The 23,740-nt window shown below is 51.3% G+C and overlaps 2 protein-coding genes across 2 annotated transcripts in view; one reads left to right on the top strand and one right to left on the bottom strand.

Moving 5' to 3' along the window:
* The window catches only part of LOXHD1 (lipoxygenase homology domains 1), a 209,124-nt gene extending 200,418 nt beyond the window's left edge, over window positions 1-8,706 (top strand). Inside the window, 4 exon segments of the mRNA XM_010842013.1 lie at window positions 489-621; window positions 1,953-2,111; window positions 8,225-8,564; window positions 8,566-8,706. Coding sequence (XP_010840315.1) covers window positions 489-621; window positions 1,953-2,111; window positions 8,225-8,564; window positions 8,566-8,706 — 773 coding nt within the window.
* Window positions 8,707-22,491: 13,785 nt separating this feature from the next.
* RNF165 (ring finger protein 165) overlaps window positions 22,492-23,740 on the bottom strand; it is a 46,878-nt gene continuing 45,629 nt past the window's right edge. Inside the window, exons 13-14 of the mRNA XM_010842034.1 lie at window positions 23,241-23,347; window positions 22,492-22,760 (exon numbers count right to left, since the gene is read on the bottom strand). Coding sequence (XP_010840336.1) covers window positions 22,643-22,760; window positions 23,241-23,347 — 225 coding nt within the window. The 3' untranslated portion in view covers window positions 22,492-22,642. The remainder of the gene's footprint in view (window positions 22,761-23,240; window positions 23,348-23,740) is intronic.

Here is a 23,740-nt window from a genome sequence, read left to right on the forward strand (position 1 = left end):
TTAACAAATGAAACAGTGCTGACCTGCTTGTGGAAACTTCAGGGGAGGGAGATTGTGACACTAAGCTAGACACCAAAGTGAGGGCTGAGACAATACAGAGGCTGTTTGCCAGAGAAAGTTCCAGGCTCTTCTAGAGTCTCTCCTGCCTGGATCTTCCCCTCCCCTTTCTGTAGCTGGGCCCTGCCTCTCCTCCCTTCTCTTTGCTCCTGATCTTCACTTTGCATCTCAGAGACTCCTCCATCCCTGAGAGCCAGGCCCCAGCATCCCTTGGGAAACTCATCCCCTCCTTGTGGTTTGCCGCTAAATCGAGGCAGGCTCTGTTGACAGTGCCTCGATCGTAAGGATTTTAACCTGCGCCCCAGCCCCCGCACTTAAGGCTGTGGTCTCAGACCAGATGTAGGACCTGAAGGGAGAGGTGGGTTTGCTTCTGCCCCAGTGGTGGGTGCCGCCTCCCCACTGCTGACCGTCTCCCACTTTCTCCACTGCAGCCTACGAGATCGTCATAGAAACCGGCAACAGAGGCGAAACCAGGGAGAATGTCTGGCTCATCCTGGAAGGCAGGAAGAATCGGTCCAAAGAGTTTCTCGTGGAGAATTCTTCTAGACAGCGGGCCTTCAGGAAGTAGGAAGAGGGGGTGCCCACAGGGGAATGGGGATAAGTGGGGTGGGTAAGAGGGGGACCCCAAGAGCCAACCCTTTTAGTTGGGGCCATAAATATACAAATGGGCCTAACCAGCAAGAACGTACTGAGTACCTACTGTGTGTCAACGCCATTCCAGCTCTAGGGACACAACAGGAGCTTTAGAAAAGGGAAGGGAGAAGACTGTCATTTAAGAGAGACTAGAATCTAATTGTTCCAATGACTAGAAAAAAAGGATAATTATGTAATATGATAGAAGTGCTAATTATGGCCACAATGGCAATCATAGTACAATATAAAAATGTTTCAGATTCATATGTTGTACACCTTAAATTTGCACAATGGTATATGTCAAATGTATTTCAATTTTTTAAAACTTAATGCAAAACTACAACAAAAATCACTGAATTAATTACAGCAAGTCCACTATGCGGCAGGACTGGGAATCACACAGATGTTATTCCACATCTGTGCAAATGAGGAGCTCACAGCCTACTTGAAAAGGGAGACAGTCACCCGTAAAAACGCAAATAAGACAGCATGTAATTCAGTTCTAGTGAGAAGTAGGGAGGGAGGGGAGAGCCTTTAAGATGCTCCATAGGAAAAATCAAAATTAGGTCTCGTGTAACAGCGCCTCCGCTCAGCACTCCCTGCTGCCCGCCACGCCTGGAAATTCTCACGTCTTCCTGTACATCAGAGCTGCCTCTGAACTGCCCAGATGCCCACTTCATCTCCCTGCTGCCTCCAGAATCTCTTAAATAGAGCCTCCTCCTCCCATAACCTCACTTCACCCTCTATTCAACACCCCCTCTGCATGAAGATGGGCTGAGCTGCCCCCCCCAAAAGGCAGCACACCCCACTTCTTTTCCATTGCCCCTTCCCTCCCTGAACCCAAACTCCAGCCAAGCCAGCCCTCCCTCCAGAAATGACCGCACCTCCAACCCCGTGACTTTGCCAAATCAAGTCCTCATCAGAAGATGCTTCCCTTCCCTTTCCCTCTGCTCCCTGAATCTTACCTCCCTCCTCAGCCCAGAGCTGAGGGCCCAGGGCCTCACCCTCCTCCAACACCATGCACTATTACCAATCACTGATTTTGGGAACAGGCAGCCCAAAGGGCTTTTTAATGGTTCCAATTGTCTTGTTCCAAAACTAGACTGAACCCCTCAAGCAGTGGAGGCCTGACATCAGGTCTTGCTTGCCGGTCTATCCTGTTCCTCAGACCAGCATTTAGGATACAGTTGGCACTGGATAAATGCTTACTTCCTTCAGTGGGCATGGGCAGCGCTCACTGATGGTACCTTTGTGTCCTGCAGGGGGACCACAGACACATTTGAGTTCGACAGCGTCTACTTGGGGGACATTGCCTCCCTCTGCGTGGGCCACCTTGCCAGGGAGGACCGGTTCATCCCCAAAAGAGAGCTGGTCTGGCACGTCAAAACCATCACCATCACCGAGATGGAGTATGGCAACGTGTATGTGCTGGGTCTCCACCCTCTTCCCCCGGGGAGGCCTGCAGCCAGACCATGGGCAAGACAGCAGCGGGTGGGGAGGTGTCCCCTTCAAGGCATCTGAGTCAGAAAGGAAAGAGGCAGCTGTACTGGTTCTTGAGTTTTCTGAACAGAGCCTTACCCCAGAGGCAGGGGACTAGACTCGATGACCTAGGGTGCTCCAGCCTTTTTATCCAGTGATGCTTCTTTGGAAGAAAAGAGGAGCCAGTCAGGCAGTGCCAGACAGCTGAGGCTTTCCTTCCCTGCCCCCATGATCACTGTGTAATGACAAAGAGATACAGCTTTGAAGCCTGCTGCTCCACAGTCAGAGTGAATGCCCATCATCCCTGTGGGCAGAGCGGGGACCAGCAGAGAAATCCCATGCCCACCGCCCCGAGGACCCCAGATAAGGAGCTTTACATTTCCCCCTCCAGGGCCTTCTGAGGACATTTCTAGAGGATTAAGGGTCTTAGTTACCTGGGTAACAGTTCGCAGCCATCAGTTTTTCTAATTAAAACCACTTGGTAACTGTGTTGGAAGCCAGAAAGAGCCCTGAAGCTCTAGAAGGCAGAAAAGACACTAAAAAGGAACCAGGAAAGGATGATGGGGAAGGAGAGGGCAGCATGTGCCTCAGGGAGGGTAAGCCCAAGGAGAGGCTATGATAGCCGGGCCACCCCCAGAACCACTGTCTGCCCCTCTGGGCCCCCCTCATGCCCCTCCCGGGCTGGCCCTGCTCTTGACAGCATCTTTCAGAAGAATCGCAGCAGACAGAAGCAGCAGCCCTGCCTGACCAGGCGGGTCCCAGCTTCGGCTCCAGCCTTCAGGGCCTCAGCCTCTCAGGCAATGTCTGTCCACACTCTACCTGCACCCGCCGGCTCCCTGGAACGGGCCATCTCCGAGCAAGATTACCCTTTGGGAATGGAGCAGGAAAGGGTTCTGACATGTGAACTTGTGTCTTAGCTATCTTAGGCTGCCGCGACCAAATCCATGGACTGGGTGGCTCAGACAGCGGGCATTCTTTTCTCACACCTTGGAGTCTGGAGGTCAGAGGTCAGGGTGCCAGCGGAGTTGAGTTCCCATGAGGCCTCCCTTGCTAGCTCATCGTGCGTTCACACGGCAGAGAGGGAGATCTGGTGTCTCTTCCTTTCGTCACTAGGTGGCCCTAGTGAACACACCTGCCAGTGCAGGAGACATAAGAGACAGGGGTTCGATCCCTGGGTTGAGAGGACCCCCTGAAGGACAGCCTTGCAACCCGCTCCAGTATTCTTGCCTGAAGAATCCCATAGTCAGAGGGGCCCAGCAGTCTATGGTCTGTGAGGTGGCAAAGAGTCAGACACGACTGAAGTGACTTCACACACACACACACACACACTTCTTCCCACAAGGGCACTAATCCCATCATGGGTCCCCATCCTCATGACCTCATTTAAACCTAATGACCTCCCAAAGCCCCATGCACAAATGCCATCACATTGGGGTAAGAATTTGGGGAAAGAGAATTCAGTTCATAGCAGCACCCTCTCAGGCTGCAATGGTATATTGTTGTTCTTTGAGGGAAAACCAGCTAGGGTACAGTAAACCCTGTAGGAGTCACTGGGCATGGCTGTGAGAAGCAATCCTGTTGAGGACTTGGGATCTGGGATACAGGGCTGGGGAGAGTTCCAGCCCACCAGCAAGCCAACCTGTACTGCCTCCCGACTGCAAGGAACATGGCTGCTCATACTTCTCTACAAATACCCAAAATAAACAAGACAATACAATACAATAATAAGAGTTGCTACTTAAGTTAGCTTTAAATACACAGTGTCAGCTGTGAGAGAGTCAAAGGTCTCAACGCCACCCAGCACCTTCCAGTCTCAGGAGGGAGGGGAGTGAAGAACTGACCCACAGTCCTCAGCTGAGTTGTAGGATTCCTTGTTCAGTAGAAAGAATCTACCACTCCCAGTGAAGCATCTTTTCCTACACTCTCAAAAGTGGGGCCTTTCGTCAGCTGGGCTGGGAGGGGAGGAAGGGATGTCCACAGGCTGGGGATCTTCTCAAAGGGGGTATAGGGAGTCCAGACCCCAGATGCTCCAGCCATCACCTGGTCAGCCGCGTGGCTTCAGGGCACCACCCAGCTCTTCTCTGGGAGGAGAGATGGATGCTCTTTAGAGTCTGGTGAGAGGGGAAAGATGGCAGGAGTACAGAGGCTCTCAGAAGTCATGCTCCAGCCTACCTACTGTGCTGGTCTCAAGTCTGTGATTTCTGGTGGGTGACCACCTCCCTCCCCCTCTGCCAGATATCACCTCTATCCGGAGTGAGGATGGGGCAGGCGTGTGTGTCACTGTGGCTATTTACATGTCACCATTCTGTTTGTGTGTGTGTCACTCAGTCGTGTCCAATTCTTCATAACCTCATGGACTGTAGCCCACCAGGCTCCTCTGTCCACAGAATTCTCCAGGCAGGAATACTGGAGCGAGTTGCCATTGCCTTCTCCAGGGGATCTTCCCAAACCGGAGATTGAACCCGGGTCTCCTGCATTGCAGGCAGATTCTTTACTGTCTGAGCCTATTTACATGTCATCGTCCTCAGTTCAGTTCAGTTCAGTCGCTCAGTCATGTCCGACTGTTTGCGACCCCGTGGACTGCAGCACGCCAGGCTTCCCTGCCCATCACCAACTCCCAGAGCTTGCTCAAACTCATGTCCATTGTGTCAGTGATGCCATCCAACCATCTTACCCTCTGTCGTCCCCTTTTCCTCCTGCCCTCAGTCTTTCCCAGCATCAGGGTCTTTTCCAATGAGTCAGCTCTTCGCATCAGGTGGCCAAAGTCACCGTTCTAGAACACATTTAAATCCTACCATGTAAAGACCACTTACATAACACTGTATATGGATCCACAGTTCCTTTCTAACCAGCATGTTGGGCCATAATATATGGATTTCCATGAAATACAAAATAATTTTATCTCAATCTCTTATAAAAATCTCAAATTTTCACCTTCCAACTGATTCTAGTCCTGACTCTTACAGCATTTCTGACCAGCTCTTTGTTGTTAATATCCTCAGAACTTCAGTGGAAGGACACACAGAGAGGCTTTTGTTTCTTTTTTTAAAAAACCCAAAACGAAATCGTTGTTTTATCTCATTATCACATATAATACATAATCATTTTAAAATTCAAATAAGGCAAAAAAAAATGTGTATGAAAGAAAGAAAAAAAAATCCCTTTTGTAAAAGAAAGTAAAATTCCTTAAAGTCCTATCCATCAGAGAAGGCCACCATGAACATTTGGTGACCCCATTCTCTCTGGCCATTTTCTGATATCTCACACACACACTGTTCAGACAAGTATAATCATATTCAACAAGTATGATCAACAAGTATGATCATATGTCTATATGATCATATTATTTCTATATGATCATATGATATCATATTTCTATATCATATCTATCATATTTCTTGTATGATCAACAAGTATGATCATATTTCTAACATATTCACTTTTGTTCATTATTCTCTACTTTGCCCTTATTCTTGCTCACGAGCCTATTGCAAGTGAGCACAGCCTGGCATGTTCTTCCACAGCTGGAGTCTTGACTCCACAGAGCCCTGAGGTCCCACATTTTGGTGATCTTATAATGATGTCTATTAGGAAACGTTTCCTTATAACTCCACCAGGGACTAATTTTCAGCCATTAAAAACAACGAATTAAATATGTACCAGAAGACTTGGAGCCATTCCCAGGAAGCACTGTTGAGTGAGAAAAGCAAGATATGGGGAAACATGTATTATACGATGCCATTTGTAAAGGGAACACTGATGTCCCACATGTGTGTGGGTCTATGTGCGTTCGTGCAAAGTTGGGCAAAACAGAGGGAAATTTGGCAAGATGTATCCACAACTGTTACATGAGTTATCTGGGGTGAAGGCAGGATGCAGGAGGGGAAAGGAGGGGAAAAGGGAGACAGAGCCAAGCATAAAAGAAAAGAGTGCATTTAGAAAACCACATATGATCACAGGATTTGTGCATTTATATAGAATTATGTATATGAGTGGACATTTGCATAAAGAAATACATTTTAAGTGAATGTTTAAGCAAAGAAGGCAAATATATCTCCCTCTAAGAAAGTGTGGTATGTAACAACAACCCAGATTTATCAAGTGACAAGTTGGAGGAAGAGAGCTCTCCAGACAGAATTCGGATTTCCTGCCAAGTGTCTTTAAACGGCTGGTTCCTGTAGTGGCCGGGCAGGCTGGCTCTGGGCCCCGGCTCTGGGTCACCTTGTGTAATGACTTCTCTTCTCCAAGCCTTTGTTTCCCTTCTGTGAAATTGGAGGAGATGAACTATATGACCTGGGGAGTTGATGAAATGCAAAAATGCAAAACCCAGGCATTTAGTGAGCATGCAGAAAACCAAGTTCTTTTTACTGTTATAGGTTTTAATCTAGAAATTAATTTTTCATCGTTGGGCATACCCTTTCAGGGCTACGTTTCTGAAATCATTAGCCAGTGCCAGAATTGCTTCTTTCCAAAACTGTTAAAATGTTAGGAATTTGGATGGGGGAGAAAAACAAGGACATTTGTTCAGTCCAAACCTCTAGCATTGCCAGTGGGAAAATCAAGGTCACATAGCTGGGAGGTGGCAGGGCTGGGGCAGACCCCAGCCCCCTTACCCCCATGCGGTGTTTTCCGTGGGAAAACACCTCTGACTTCTTCCTATAACTATTGGACTCACTGTCATTACCCAGAGGCTAACGCTGGGGGTGGAGTAGAGAAGGGACTTTTTGGTCCAAGACCATTTCTCTTGGCCCTGGACTTGTTTCTGCATGTGGTAGCTTCTTCAGTACTTTGCACCCCTTTGTACTGTGTCATCCATGAACACATGCATATGTGTGCACACACACAACACACATATGCACCCATGGTTAAACTCAGCCAAGTGCAAGGGATTTGTGAGCATACCTCTATCTCATAGTTACTTTTCCACTTGACTTAGCCTAGAATTGTCGTTCTGGTCCCATAGCTCCTCTGAAGGTGACAAGAGTGGATAAAAGCATTCATCAGTCCCTTGGAAGGAGCAAGAGAATCAGCCTGATTGGTGTGCAGTGAGCTTAGAGAAGGGGAGGAACAGGTCAGAGAGGTAAACCCTGGGCCGAGGATCAGATCGTGTAAGGTCTTGCAAGCCTTAGTAAGGTGGTGGCTTTTATTAATACTTATTCTGGGAATAAGTATTAATCCATCACTCGTTCACTGGACATGAGTTTGAGCAAACTCCGGGAGATAGTGAAGGAATCCTGGCATGCTGCAGTCCATAGGGTCACAAAGAGTCGGACTGAGCAACTGAAAAACAAAAATTCTGAGAATAAGGATGAAAATGAAAAGGAGAATCAAAGGGCAGTTTAAATTCTGAGCAAAAGGATAAGATTCTCGGGCTTACATCTCCACACGATCACTTGGATGCTGTGCAGAGAATTCACCGTAGATAGGTATTGAGAAGCAGATAGACCAGTTAGGAGGCTGACACATTCCAGACAGAAGATGGTGGTGATTTGGACGAGAGGAGTGGCAAGGTAGTGAGTGAGATTGTGCCAATTCTGGACTTATTAGACTGTATTTTAAAGATAGAGTCAGTGGGAATTGCTGGTGAATCAGCTGTGGATTGGCTCAGCAGGTAAAGAATCCATCTGCAATGCAGGAGACACAGGAGATGCAGGTTTGATTCCTGGGTCAGGAAGATCCCCTGCAGGAGGAAATGGCAACCCACTCCAGTATTCTTGCCTGAAAAATCCCAAGGACAGAGGAGCGTGGCGGGCTACAGTCCATGAGGTCTCAAAGAGTCTGCCACCACTAAGCGACTAAGCACAGATGTGGAGTGTGAGGGGAAAAAGAAAAGGAGAATCAAGGGGCAGTTTAAGAGATGGTGATGTCAGTCACTGTCAATTTTCAGATGAACGAAAATTCATCTGGAAAGTCTGTCCTTACATTTTGACACGGACAATTTCCGCCCTAAGATCTTGTCGTCTGGGAGGGAATCTCTGGTGGATGCCCAGGATCCTGGAAGGGAGGGCGTGAGCCTTGGCTGGTACTCCCTGACCTCCCCTGCTCCCACCCGCAGGTATTTCTTCAACTGCGACAGCCTGATACCCCTCAAGAGGAAGAGGAAGTACTTCAAGGTCTTCGAGGTCACCAAGACTACGGAGAGCTTTGCCAGCAAGGTCCAGAGCCTGGTGCCGGTCAAGTACGAGGTCATCGTGACGACCGGCTATGAGCCTGGGGCGGGCACTGACGCCAATGTCTTTGTGACCATCTTTGGGTCCAGCGGCGACACAGGCAAGCGGGAGCTGAAGCACAAGACGCGCGACCTGTTTGAGCGGGGCGGCACTGACCGCTTCTTCCTGGAGACGCTGGAGCTGGGCGAGCTGCGCAAGGTACGCCTGGAGCACGACGGCAGCGGCTAACTGCTCAGGCTGGCTGGTGGACAAGGTGGAGGTCACCAACACCAGCACCGGGGTGGCCACCATCTTCACATGCGGCAGGTGGCTGGACAAGAAGCGGGGCGATGGGCTCACTTGGAGGGACCTCTTCCCTTCCGTCTGAGGGCTGCAAGCCCTTCCTCTCCATTTGCACCAACTCGCCCCGGCCACACCTGCCACCCTCAACCAGGGCTTTCAGGAGTCCTTTCCTGAAAGCCTCCTGGAGCTGGGGGGACTGGGACTGGGGGGCCAGAGTTCCATGATCCTTCGGAAGTCACTGTGGGTGACGGCTGGTGGAATCCTGCCCTCTCCCGGGTCTCCTGAATCTATAGGAATCCATCAACGTGTGTCATAATCTGTGGCTGCCCAAAAATAAGTTTTGGCATTTTCTTTTTCAATAACAGTAGTGACCAGGCTGAGATGGGCTGGGCATGAATGGGAAATTGGGGCTTCACCCAGGGGATAGAAGTGGGGAAGAAGAGGTCCTCAAAGTGATGTATTTTAATCAAGAACTAATTAACACTTTTTTCCCAAAAAAAAAAAAAACTGGGCTAATTAAATTATTACCAACCACACCCCGCAATGAATTCATCTGGGCATCTGCTCACTTAGAAACACATCCTTTTCCCCAGTTTCAATAAATCCAGCAGCCAATGGAGAAAAACATCAGGAGAAAGAATTTTAGCTGAAAGGATTTATAAGCCTGTGAACAGACACCTGATTCTTTCCATCACTTTTCAAAGAACGCATTACCAAGTGCCTGCGGCTGCCCCAGCCAGAAATAACACAGTTGAGACACAGAGACCTGAGCAGCAGTCGAAGGGAGAGGTTGCCTGGAGCAGCCTGGTCCCTGCTGCACAGGGGCTGGGAGGGCAGGGGGACATCTGTGGTGTTTAGCACCTGTCACCTGTGCCTTGCTGTGGGCAATGTGGACTGAAAGCTGAGAAGGGACTGGAAGAAAATAAAGGTGTGGTCTCTGCCCTTGAGGGGGATGACCCTGATGGAGAGGCAGCTGGAGAGCCACATATCTGTGTGTGTGCACACATGTGCTCGCACAAACAGACACACTCCCTGATCAACCCTCACAAGAGTGCTGCAGAACTCAGCCCCTGACTTCTCCTTTTCCTGCAGACGGGGGGGTGGGACTGAGCAGAAAGGCGCATCAGGCCAGGAAGTCGTCCCGTAGGAGGCACCCAGTATCAGCATTTCTGCCGTGTCACCTCAGGGCCTCTAACCCAGGCAGGTACAAACTTGGTGAGACTTCCTGGCTCTGCACTCTCAGAGACCCTTGGAGAGAGGCCGCCGCAGTAAGCACAGGCCAAGAGGCAGCAAGAAGCAGGCTTGAGTCCCAGCTCTTCCTTTTCCCTGTTGGGAGAGATTGGGCACATTATCTCATGTCTCAGGCCTCAGTTTTCTCATCTGTTAAATAGAAGAGTAACACCGACTTCGTAGATTATTATGAAGACTAAGTGAGTTAAAATGCAGACCAGTTAATTCAGCGCCTGCAATGAAGGGTTTGTCCATTATATTGAATAAACAGGACTCTAGGGGCTGGGGTAGGATGGGGGACCAGTAATCATTAAACAGCTTTCTCTATATCTTTTTCTGGAGCTGGTTCTTCCCCTGTCCCTGGACGAAAATTAAGGCAAGCCTCATAACTCTTCTGGACTCTCATAGGTAATAAAACGTCCAACAGCCACTTTAAAGCCACAAAGTCCATCTCAGTTCTGTAATTTAAATGTTTGGCTCCAGTACAAAGACCAGAGCATTCTACTTAGAGTTGAGTCTCCTCCCATCCCCGAGCTCAATCCAGTCCCAAGCGGGAACTGAAGTGAGAAAACAGGAGTGTGCGTGTGTGTCAGTGTGCACACGTGTGTGTAAGAGTTTGGGGTCAGCATCACCTCCTGTGCCCACTTTGCACGTTTACTCCTGACCCTGATACCCCACCCCTGGGGGAGGGAGGAGAGGCGGAAAGGGCGGCTTCCTGCTGGGGGCACCGTTGTGGATGGCGTCCTGCTTCCTGGACTGGCAGCGCCTGGAGACTTCCTCCCACGAGCGCTTGTGTGGGCTCCGTCTCAGGCCCCCCACCTCCCTCTCCCACTGTGTCGTGCTTAGAAACCAAGACACCCACAAGGAGGCTCTCTGGCATCCTTTGCTCTAACAAACCCTGGGCACTCGGGCCACTCTGCCATCAGCAGTCAGTCTGCCCATCCCTCACTCCCACAGTCTCTCTGGATGCGCAGGGTGCTGTGTCCTCAGCTGAGATGGACACATCCCCCTCTCCAAATAGCCCCATTGAAACCCCAGTCACAGCCTTGGGCAAAAGGGCAGCCAAAGGGAAGGAAGGGGTACTCCCTGCCCACCATCAGCTCTTTCTGAAAGCCCTGCCTTCGTATCCATGCCCACCCCCTTCTCAGGCTCTCCGTCTGTCCGTCCTCTGTTATACCTGGAGGGTGATGCTCAGCTCAAAGTTAAAAGCACTTTCTGCTCTGTCCTCTGGCAAGCGCTACTCCATCTGAGTGTGGAATGTAGCATCTATTGTTGATCCAGCCAAGACTGGGAGGGGAAAGGCCCTGTGTTCTTTTCAGTTGCTGATGTGCTCAATAAATGTGGGCTTACTCTTACTGCAAAGGGCTGGACTGGTTTGGGAATATACCCCATGATCTGTGTCAACTTTCTTTCTGTCTCTTCTTGGCCCTGGCTGCTCTCCCTCCTCACCCGGGATGAAACTACTGCTATGAAAGCTATCAAAACTGTTATCCCTTCTGTTCATCGGGATGCACTTCATCTCCTGCAGTGCACCTCCTACTCTCCTGGTTTCCCCAAGTCCCTGGGGACCTGGGCCAGTTGCCCCGGCTGTGTGTCCAGCCCGTTTGTCTCCAGCAATGCCATGCACTGTCTGTCTGCTGAGCCTCTGGTTGGAGCTATTCCTCGGGCTTCAAGTCTCCTCCCCACCATCCAGCCCTCCCTCCCACCTTGTTCTGAGGCTCCAGGCCAGTCCGGCCTCCCTGCTTCAGAGGGGCAGGAACTGAGGACTGGAACTGGCCTCTGACTCACCAAGGCTCCCAGAGGGACAAGGCTGCGCTTGCAGAGGGCTGTCTGATAACCTTCGCGCTTCCAGAGGAGGTCGGAGGGAGATGGGCAGCGCAGTGGAGAGGGGAGTCTTGTGGAACCCTCCTGCATCAGGTCCCCTCCCCACGGATCTGCTTCTTCGGGCTGGGCACTGCCTTTCCATCAGGGGCCTGAAGTCCTCCTTCCCCCTCCCAGGCTGCAGGCGATCCTGCTTAGCAGGGCACTGGGGAGAAGGGCAGTGAAAGGAGGGGCCCCTGCTGCCCCTGCTCGCACCTGCTGTGCCCTCTCTGCCCTGAGGAGGGAATGCGGGATCAGCCCCCCAGAAGCCTCCAAGAGGGAGCACACTCCAAATCTCCACCCCCCGCCAGCCCCTGGGCTGGGCTCAATCCCTCAATTCCTCTCTTCCAGACCGGGCGCAGGAAGGGCAGCAAGGAAAGCTGGGATTGGGAAAAGCAAGCAGACAGCCCAGGGCACAAACGTTAAGGAGGCGCTCAACCTGTGCAAAGGCCGGGCTGGCACCCAAGAGTGGGGCTTCCTTAAACATTGCCCCCTGGGCACCTCGCTTGCCTCGTCATCCCTAGTCCTGGCCCTAGAAGAAAGACATTCTTCTACCCAAAGGCCCCACAAAGCTCTGTATCCCAATAGTCCTGATCGCAAGGCTGAGATTCAACACCCAGCCGTGGGGAAGGTGAATAGCCCCTTCTCTATGGAAGGTATCTCCTGAACCCTTCTCACCTCCAGGTCCCTGCTGCTGACATGGCCCCTGGTCATCGTTGGGGGCATCAGCCATGGCTGGTGGCCCTGGATAGTCCCTTTCCTCCAACCAAGACAAAACCCCTTAAAAGTGAAAGTCGCTCAGTCATATCTGACTCTGTGACCCCATGGACTGTAGCCTACCAGTCTCCTCTGTCCATGGAATTCTCCAGGCCAGAATACTGGAGTCAGTAGCCATTCCCTTCTCCAGGGGATCTTCCCCAACTCAGGAATCGAACCCAGGTCTCCCACATTCCAGGCAGATTCTTCACCATCTGAGCCACCAGGGAAGCCCCCAAACCCCTTAAGATGAAGAAAACAAAACAAGGAATAGGCTCCTCCCCTGCTCCTCTGTTCCATTTCCTACTGTCTTCTCCAGACCTGCTCATGTCTTCTCCAGCCCCACCCCACTCCCGCACTGACAGCTCACATTGCTAGAAAGTTCTTTTTTTAAAATGGCTTCTTGAATGCCAAGCTTTATATCAGCATCATCTTTCCTCATTTGATTCTGAGGCAAGTCTGCATTAAAGAATATTTGGAGAGAATCTTAAATGTAAAGCTACAACTACAAAGTATTTCCAAATAAAAACCTGCATGCGTGCATGTGTGCTAAGTCGCTTCAGTCGTATCTGACTCTGCAACCTTATGGACTACCAGGACCCTCTACCCACGGGGCAAGAATAGTGGAGTGGATTGCCATGCCCTCCTCCAGAGGATCTTTCCGAACCCAGGGATCAAACATGTGTTGGCCCGCGGGTTCTTTACCACAAGCACACCTGGGAAGCCCAAAGACCCCAGGGTCCACATTAAAGAAAAAGACTCATTTGCAATTAGCACAAGTTATTTACACAGGAACTGTTATACCAAAGTCTAAGAAACACTTTTTCTCAGAAGCAGGTTAAACGAAAGCCTTCAATCATATTTTCTCAGCTCTTTGACTGAACAACATTCTCCTTCCAAGATTTTGATAAGTAAACTCAGCTCATTTCAGATATACCCCTTCTGAATTCTGATTATGTGGGCTCCAAATGGAATAAGGTCAGAAGTACTGTAGACGCCCACTTCTGGAGGACCCTTGGGGCTGTGTCTTTATCTTGAACAGGGACCCCCATTGCTCTCAGCCCCTTGGCAGAGGTTGACCCCAGGCATCACCCACCTGCAAACAGCCAAATGTTCTGAGTGAGGGCAAGATAAGTCTTCCAGGGACCTCAGCCTTGGACAAAGGGAGTATGGGCAAGGACATTTGACATTTCTAGTCCTAAATTCAAAAGGAGAAGGTTGGGTAGTGTCACTGGAATCGGGGGAGGGGGCAATGATGCTAATGAGCTGGAGGGAGGGTGGGTTCTGTGCTTCCAGCCTCAAGGCCTCAATGTGGCTTTTCTTCTAGACTCTCCAGCTGAATGTGGGAAAGACATTTAATCAAGCAGTCGTTCCTGGTGTCTTGATTTTAAGGCCTCAGCCACCAGCCCTTCTGCTGGACAGACATTATTGGTGGCTGACCATGGCCTGGAATGGCCAGAGAGGAAGAGTGGACATTGATGGGGCCTCGGAAATTCTCCAGAGAAAGGAGAGGAAGAAGAGGAAGAGAGGAGAAAGACTATGGAAGTCAGAGATTTAAAAAAAAAACACACGCACACACACCATCACCATTATCCTCTTTGTCATGGCTATTATTTATAGAGCGCTGATTATATTCCAGACAGTCCCTTACCCGCGTGAGCTCACTGAAGCCTCAGAAAGATCTACGAGACAGGCGCTTTTGTTACCCCTATTTCACAGATGAAGAAACAGAAGCACAGAAAGTGTAAGCAAGTCGCCCAAAGTCACATGGCTAACAGGTGCCACAGAGGGCAGGGGTTTTCCTCAAACAAAATGTTAGACGGAAGCTCAAAGGTGGAAGAAATTCAGCTGTGGCTGTTTGCAGGCAGGGAGGGTTCTGAGACGGAAAGCGCTCAGGAAGGGCAGGCCCCGTGGGCAGGAGCCTTGCTTGCAGGTGAGGCTGCGGCCAGAGCAAAGGTAAGTATGGAAAGACAGTGCCTGGTGGGGAAGGCTCTGGTTTGTCCCCCTTCTGGGGAATGGGGAGTGTGGGGGAGAATCAGGGCCAGAGGCCAGGCGTCATCTTGGGTCCGCGTGGTGTGCGCTGAGTGCAGCAGCTGGGGAGGCCTGAGAGGGAGGTGGGACCGGGTGCGGGTTAACCTTTGGTGTCACCCGGACTGGCCCCGGGGCACCAGGGATAGAACACGATTCATGGGTGTGTCTGGTGGGCGGCAGTTCAGATGAGATGAGCATTTGAGTCAGTGGACTCAGTAGAGTAAATGGCCCTCCCCTGTGTGTGTGGGCCTCATCCAATACCTGGAGTGTCTCAAGAAAATCAAAAGCAGAGGAAGGGAGGATGTATCCCCTTCCTCCCTGCCAGAGGTCCTGGGAAATTCCCCATTGGCTCCCTGGTTCTCTGGCCTCCTGGACTCAGACTGAATTAGCCTGTCATCTTTCCTGGGTCTCCAGCTTACAGAGGGCAGATGTAGGACAACTCAGCCTCCAGAATCCCGTGAGCTGATTCTTCCTCAAAATAAATCTCCATATCTATAAATAACATATCGTATCCTATATTATATCATATTAACCCTACTGATTCCGTTTCCCGAAAGAGCCCTGACAATCACAGCCAGACTCCATCCTCCTTAACCTCCTGAGGGTTATGGAGACTGGGAGTCACGGGCAGAGCCTGGGTATTTTCTGAGAAGTCTGTCCTCCTGGGCGCTGTGATAGGAGGTGGGAGAGGGCTGGAGATTCAGAAGGCTGCCCACCAGCCCACGAGTTGGGTAGGCACAAAATCCAGGGAAATAGAGTCACTCCCCGAACCCCATAAGGCCATGCCCCAACAGAGATTAAGTAGCCAAAGATGACAGAGGGGGCCTGTGGGATGTTGGGGGAAGGAGCTTGGCCTCCTATCCGCGTGCTTACAGCTGACAAACAGGGATAGCGGGGTGTGTGCACACATGGCTGACTAGTGGAGGAGCAAAGACTAAGGAGCCCAGGTTCCTGGAGCAAGAGATACAGGTGGAACTGTGGGGAAAACGGCAGATAGCATTTTGGATCATCTGACTCGAATGAGAGCTAGAGATTTAAACATTCATTTTGTTTGTGTGTGTGTTAGTTGCTCAGTCGAGTCCGACTCTTTGCAACCCCATGCAATGTAGCCCACCAGGCTCCTCTGTACATGGAATTCTCCAGGCGAGAGTACTGGAGGGGGTTGCCATTCCCTTCTCCAGAGGATCTTCCCAACCCAGGGATTGAACCCCAGTCTCTTGCATTGCAGACAGATGCTTTACCATCTGAGCCACCAGGGACACCCATTTAACATTCATTTAAATGTATGAAATTACATACAAAATGAGTGAAAGCGATGGACCTTAGTTAATAATAAGGTAACAATTTTGGCTCCTCCGCTACAGCAAGGCATCTACCAAGGCGAGATGTTAATGGGTGGCCATGAGGGAACATGTGGGAGCTCTCTACTCTCTTCAACTTTCTGTGCACCTAAAACTGTTCTGAAAAAATAAAGTCTGTGACTGAGGGGAAAAAAAGTTCACTCACCTGGGCTCTGCTTGTGGTTTCTGAGAGAAAGTCATCTTCCAGTTCACTGACCCACACTTTTCTGAGAATAGACTCTAGACCCAGCAAACAGTGTCTGAATTTGGGCTCTTACAAAGGAATAAAAAATTCCAAGTCCAACTGTCAAAAATCAAATCTTTCTCCTCTATGGAGAAACTGAGGAGCTTCCAGATCAAAACATAAGAGGTTACATTTGAAAATGATTTAAAAAAAAAAATGTGAACTTTCTGCCTTAAGATCCAAAAACTAAAGTTTAGGAAAACAAGTTAATTAGATGGTTGGTTCACAGAATATAACAGATTGTTTGAGAGATAAAAAGGTAAAAGAAAATAAGAGATAAGAGAGGAGGAGGAGGGAGGGAGTTGGGAGCAGAAGTGGGGAAGCTGAGGGCGGAGGAGGAAAAAGGGAAACGACAGAGCTGAAGGACAGAGGATGAGGAGAGGGTGAAGTGAGGAGGAGACAGCAGACACCGCCAGGCGTCCCGGAGGAGCACAGGTCCGTCTGGGAGCACCGCTCTCTGGGCATTTCCTGGGTGCGCACAGAAAAAAACACCCTGCACGAGTGAGGTGTAGTTAGCAATGCAGTTCATTTTTATTAGTTATAAATAAAGTACAAAAAATCCACCAAAAGTGAATCTAAGCATTTACACAATTCCTAATGTCTCCGCCTTTTCATTGATGCACTATTGCTTTAATATTCATAATAAATATTCTTCTAGCTTTCTGCTATAAAATAGTCTATGTAGCAAAATGTTGCACAGCACAACAGAACAGAACAGCAGGAGGATTACAAAAAAAGGACAATCAACACTGAGGATAAGCCTTTCACTTACCAGGGGCAACCAAATTACCCCCTCGCGGGCCTGGGGTTGCTGGCTCCAGAGCTGAGAAACGAGCCATGGCCAAGGCCAGGGGTGGGGCTGGGGAAGGGGAAGGCTGGGGTGAGGAGGGGTAAGGGACAGGCCAGCCAGGGCAAAGGGCACTTCCCACCCTGACCCCCCGAACCCAGAGCAGCATAAGGCGTGTCTGTCCAGGAGCCCTGCCAAGGGGCAGTATCTGCCAGGCCCTGCCGTGTGCAGTCGTGCTCCAGTGGGCAACTCCACAGGCTGCCTCCATAGGAGTCAGGTCCGCATGGCTCCAGGGTGGAAGCAGAGGGAAGCTGGGCAGGCAGCAGGCAGGAAGCCCAGGGTAGGGGACCCATAAGTCCAGCCAGAGCCAAGTGGGGCCGAAAGGACCAGCCACTCTCACAAGCTGGCCAGGCAGTGTGGCAACTTTGGGCCTCCACTCCCTCCCCAGTCAGCACCATCCCACGGCGCCTCATGTGGAGGGTGGATCTCTCCACTGGGCAAAGGCAGTGATGTCAAGAGGCAAGAAGGAAGGATGAGCTGGAAAGAAAGGGGAGGAAGCAAACAGGTAGAGAGCCAGAGCCACTCAGAGGGGACAGGGACCTCCTCTCTCTGCCTCTGGCTCAAAAACAGCTGGGCTCACTGCTGTGCCAGGCTTCGAAGCTATTGATCCTCCAGCTCTCCCCTCCCGCCTCTCCTGGGGGCAGTGAGATCGGAGGCCCCCAGCTGTCCTCCACAGCAGCCCCCTGCGGCCCACAGCCCCCTTGGAGCAATGGCAGAGGGCAAAGTAGATGCTGGGAGGAGAAACCGTGGGTCTCAAACCTGTGTCCTGATCTGTTGTCAAGGGCGAGTCCTCAACAGCAAAGACTCCAGGAGATGACAGGGTGGTGAGGTCAATCCTAAACACCAGAGTCTGGTACCTATATCCTGCTGACCCCATCCCCATATCTAAGAAGACATGGATGGCAGCTCACTCTCCAAATGCCCACCAAACCTTGTGAAAGCCCATGTCCAAGGACGCATCTGCCTGCCTTGCCCTCTGTGCCCCACAGGACGCATGTCAAAGGACAGACATCCTTCCACTGGATAAGTTCTCAGTCCACTCTCTTCCTGTCCTTCCCTCCACACTCCCTTTCTTCTCTCCTAAGAGGACGGGAGAGCACAGTGTGGTGGGCTCCCGCCGGCTCCGTGGACACCAGAGAAACCCTCCTGTTCAGCTTCCTCACCCCAGCCCAGAAAACTGAGACTTGGGAGGCCAAGTGACTTGCTCAAGATCACAGGGAAGTCTGCCGGAGAGCTGATCTGAAAAACCAAGCCTCCTGACCCCAGGTCCTGAGCTCATTCTAATAAATCATCAGGCTTTGGCTCTCAGCTGCTCCTGCTGGTAATGTCCAAGGGGCTTAGTTCTCGAACTAAGATGACCCCCCCATCCCCCCACCCCCAACCTTCCCCAGAGGATGGGGGCAGGGTGGGTAGAGGTTGTGGAAAAGGGGAAGAGGAGGAAAAATGGGGAGGTTAATGATGGGGGATCGGGAGGGCAAGGATAGCAAGTGAAAGGCTTACCCCAGTCTGCTGACGAGTGCAAATTATATTTATATATGTGCTAAATACAGTCACTATATTGGAGTTTTTCACTAGGATCACAGCATACAGAATCAAAGGTTTGCATTTCGTATGGAATGTATCCAAAGAGGCCAGCACCACAGTAGGACAGCTTGCAATCACACACCCTGATAGTTTGGACGAAATAAAGTTCGCGGAATTTTTGTGTTTTTTTTTGTTTTTTGTTTTTTTTGTATTCGTAGTTGTTTGTCATCGTACCAATGCATGCAAAGCATTCCACTCCCAGAAACAACGCCAAAATGAGGTAATAGGAGTAATAAAAAAAATTAGTATCCTTTCTAAATAAATAAATTATAATTAAAAATGCAAAACAACTATAAAAATAATTAAATAAGAACCCACGATATCTACAAGTTAGTCATAAATTATGATTGTTAAATATAAGGCATTTAAACTCACAAAACCCTGTAAACTAGCAACGTGCCATGTTTTTGTTTTTTGTGGTTTTTTTTTTTTTTTCATGTTTGTTTTTCTATCAGCTGAAATCGCTCTAGCATTTGCTCTACGCGCGCGCGGGAGATGAAACACGACGGGAGGGCCTGACAGACGGTGCTACAGCCCCACGCGGGGAATGTCTGTCCCGCCGGCAGGCGGGGGGCTGGGGGCGGGGGGGATTTCTTCAGGAAGAAGAAAAAAAAATCTGGTGCTTTTTCTTCACCATTGAAAAAACTGTGCTTGTTCATTAGGCGTAAAGAGTTAAGAATACTTGCACGGAGGCTGGAAAGATTTGCAGAAGAGGAGCTCGGAGTCCCGCCACGGGTGAGGGGCGAGGGCTGGGCGGGGCCGGCGGGAGAAGCCACCTGGGCCCCGCGCCCGCCGCGCCGGGTGGCCGGGCTTCGCGGGGTTGGTTCGCGGGTTGGCGTCCCGGCGGCCCGGGCCGCGCTGTGGCCGGAGGCCCAACTGGAATCCTGGGGCCGCTGTCGCCCCAGAAGGCACTCATGCGTCTCGGTCAAGGAAGGGTCTGAGTCCCTTGAGTTGAGCAGAAGGAGGACGACCGGGGGTCTCCCCTCCCGGAGGTGGTGGGTGTGAGATGCTGAGGCCCAACCTGCCTCTTCTCCAGTCTTCCCAGGCTCCTGGACGATGGGGAGGGCAACGGGAGGGGGCTTCGAGGGAGGAGACACACAGACCCCCTCTCCTCACTTCTCACACTTCTCACCCCCGGGCGGGTCTGGGAGGTGCCTATCTGCAGGGTAGGAGAGCCCCAGAGAGATGGGCATGGGGGTGGGCTCTAGGATCTACCCCCAAAACCAGCGCTGACCTCTCCCCTCTGTGTGGTCCTCACCCCGTTAGTGCCTCATGTTAGCCTGGGGGCCTGCAGGGAGCTGCAGAGAAGTGGTGGGGAGAAGGGGACCTGTCCCACTCTCAGCCTGTGATACAGATGTTGGTGCCCCTGGGGAGAATCGTTGTCAACAGTTCGGTGGGCACACAGCTCTCCCGACTTGAAAAAAGTGTGTTGATATTAGGGAGGATCAGGGAATATGAGCGTTGGAAGGAAATTTAGCAAGCATCCGATGCGAGCTCCTTGTGGGCAGCTGAGGAAGCTGAGGCCCAGGGAGCAGAGGGCAGGTTCTAGAGCTGCCATATTGTCAGTGAAGAGCCTGGACAGAAGCCAGACACCAGCTCCCCACCAGCCCCCCACCTGCTGGCCTTTCAAACCAGCCTTGGAGGGAAGAACAAAGACTAAGTAAATGGGCAGTGACCTTCCCTGGGCCGCCCCACCCATCTCAGGTCAAAGTAGGGTAGGGGGCGAAGTTCCCAGCTTCCTGGGGCTACTAGTAACTAGCTCTGTCCAAAATCCTGACAAGTACTTTCCCACTCGTGGGATCTCCAGTCACTGGCCCTGGAGACCAGGTTCACACACTGGAACCACCAAATGGGACAGGATCACGCCCAGGCCATTAACCTAGAATCTGATCAGTCACCCTGCATTATCACCCTGGCTCCTCACCTGGACTGTAAGCTCGCCAAGGCCAGGGTGTTGCCTCCCTGGCTGCCGTCTCTCCCAGCACCTGCGCTGGCAGCACTCAGGATAGACGCCTTGGTCTGAGTGAGATCCTCAAGGATTCCTCCTCCCAGAAGCCACGACCCCTGCTCTCTGCCCACAGGTGTCCCGAGCGATGCCCCTCTGCCTGACACCTCCACGTGTGCCAGAAGGTTCTATCTCAAGCCTCCCCATCATTTTCACTCATTGATCCTGGTTCTACCCTTTGCAGCAGCAATGCAGACTCAAATTTTCTTAACCTTAAGGATGATCTTCATATATGTCATAAATACCTGTCTCCCTTAGTCCTTCTCACTGATACAAAGGCATTGAGACTGGGGCATGGGGTAAGTAAGGGGAGGGGTTGGCTTGAAGGGCAGTACACATGAGGGAGAGAAGGAGCCAGAGGCAGGGGCAGAGGAAGGGAGCAGAATTCCAGCTGAGCTGGTATTTTCCACATATGGACAAAGAAAGTTGGCTTGGGATTGGAAGTTGATGGACTCTCCCATCTCCATTCTCCTGTCCTCCTTTCTCTCTGCTCCCTTTGAAATTCAGAAAGAAAAAAAAAAAAAAACGTGGAGCAGTTCAGAAAGACAGCAGCCAGGGAGACAACATCCTGGCCTCGGGGAGCTTACAGTCCAGGTATGATGTCACTTGGAACTTCCAGGTCTTGTCTCCCACCACCCCATCCCTCAATCCCAAGGAGGTTCCCAGGAGAGAGCACAGAAGTCGTTGGGCGGATAGTCGTACTCCTCGCAACACCTCCGTGAGGTAGAGGAAGTGGAAACTGGCATACACTGTTGCTTCTCCCCACTGTAAGAAGAAGGAAACTGAGGCACAGAAAAAGAAAGAGACTTGCCCAAGGTTATCAAAGAGTCAGAGAAAGGGCTAGAGACGAGGGCCTCCCAAACCCACCAAGGTGGTGTCAGGGCCAGGGTCCTCTCTGAGGGACTCGATCAGGATTCGAGACGTCCGTGAAGAAGCTCAAGATCCTCCTTCCCCTGTGCGACTTGACCTTTAACATCTGATTAATTCTTTGCATTAGGGAGGCGGCGGCCACATGGCCTCTTTGTGGCAGGGTCTGAGCACAGCCAAAGGAAGAAGCTGGCGTGAGCAGGGCTATCCTGGCTCCGAGGAGCCTGGGACAGCTCTAGCTGAACCCCTCCTAGTTCAGTGTGGGACAGGAGGGGATGAGGGATGGCTGGAGCTAAGTAGATGGGCTCTGGAAGTGGGGAGCCCTCCTTCAAGACAGATTTATGCCTTTCACCCACTCAAATGCTGCCTTCCCAAGCCTGGCTGAGCCCCTGAGAGGCCCATCTAAGGCCCCCATCTGCTTCGTCTCCAGTCCCCACCCCCTTCTCACATGCCCCCTCCATGCTCACTCCGTGCGCTTGTAAACATGAGAAAAACAAAAGCCAAGAAAAAAGACAAAAACAAAACCAGGACCCCCTCCCGCCTCCCAACTTGGGTGAAAAAAAAAAATCATCCTTCTTCACCGTAAACAGAATTTGGCTCTTTTTTTTTTTCACCTTTGATTCGTTTTTGTTTTTTTTTCTTTTCTCTCGTAAAGACGGGAAGATTTTGGGCTGTCATTGGTTGGTTCAGTCAGGCACCAAAACAAGAAACTCAATGAGAAATATTTGGTGCGGATTCTGTAACAGCGACATGTCCACCACAGATGACTGGAGCACCACACAGGACATTTTTTTTCTGAAGCTAACATGCTCTGGCTGCCATCCACAGAAATAGCTAGAGACCCCTACATGGTTTCTACGTGGTCGAGAGGTATATATACAATCCTTTGAAGGACAGGATCGAGGGGCCGGGCTGTCAGCTGGGATCTGCAGGACTGCCTCTAGACTCTCAGCAGCGTGGCCCCCCCTTCCCACCCTTGTTCCGGGCAACGCCAGCTCCCTCCCTCCCGCGCAGCAGGCGGACGGACGGACGGACGGACAGACGGATGGGGCAGTCACCACTCTGCATGGGCGGGTCTCCCCCCACCCCCTCCTTTCCTCGGATACGGATTACCACCAACTCCTCTTTCCACAAAAATGTGCTTGCAGGCTTTTCCTCTACATCAAATGGCTCAGAAGGCAAAGTTTGGCTGCAAGGGCTATGGCCGTGGGGGGACCTGGTGAAGGAAAATGGGGTGTCCACTGGCTGATTCCTCCCTCAGCTGTCGGCTCCCAGTTGTGTCTCAATGTCCACTCGGCAGATGGGGCATTTCTTGCTCATGGCGAGCCACTGGTCCACACACAGTTGATGAAAGAGATGCATACAGGGGAGGCGCCTGGAAGAGGGAAGGGTAAGTGGGAGCAATGGTCAAGGGGAAGGGTCCCACGCTGCGCCAGGAGCCGAGGGAAGCCGACTACTCGGGGGACCAGGAGACTCACACCCAAAGGGTCTTGGGGGCCCTGCCATGGAGTGAGCTTGTGGCTGGGATGGAAATGCATGACAGGAGGAGAGTCCCAAGACCCCCCTCCTCCTGGCCCTCCAACTCAAAGCCAGGACTTAATCTGAGATCCATACAGGCCAAATGCCCCTCTGCTCTCTTAGCTTGGTATCTGGGTGTCCACACAATGCGCACTACACATCTAGAATGTTCCACACTCCACCTTCCTAGGACCACCATGGAGCACACTGTGCACTCTTGCACACTCACGCATGTGCGCAGGTAAACAAGCAAGCATTCCCCCCACCCCAACATGTGGCAGAGGACTGGATCAGCCCCGGGAAGGAGGACGGGGGACTCAAGGGGCCGAGCTCCTACCTCACATCTTCCCCATCTTCCAGCAGAGACAGGCAGATCGTGCATTTCTCATCGGTGTCTGACTCCTCTCCCTCCTCCTTCTTGCCCTTCCCATCCTGGGGTCTTCGCTGGGAGAAGCAGAGGAGAGCATCTGTTACCTGAAGCCGACTCACATGGTGGTGCATCTTTGATCCACAGCACTTCCCTCTCTGCCTTTCAGCCTCCTTTCCCTGTGTGTCGGTCACTTTTGAAGTTCTTAAGTAACACCTAGACTTTGTTTTTGGAGAAGGACATGGCAACCCACTCCAGTATTCTTGCCTGGAGAATCCTGTGGACAGAGGAGCCTGGCGGGCTGCTGTCCATGGGGTCGCACAGAGTCAGAAACGACTGAAGTGACTTAGCAGCAGCAGCAGCAGACTTTGCTTTGTTTTGTGTCGTTTTTAACACCTAGACTTCTGTGTGCTTCCCAGACTCTTCTCCCTGCCTCCTCCCCACACCCCCCTCCTTGGTGCAGCATACAG

This window comes from Bison bison, unplaced genomic scaffold (assembly GCF_000754665.1).
Source record: "Bison bison bison isolate TAMUID 2011002044 unplaced genomic scaffold, Bison_UMD1.0 scf7180017864170, whole genome shotgun sequence".
NCBI classification, from domain to species: Eukaryota; Metazoa; Chordata; class Mammalia; order Artiodactyla; family Bovidae; genus Bison; species Bison bison.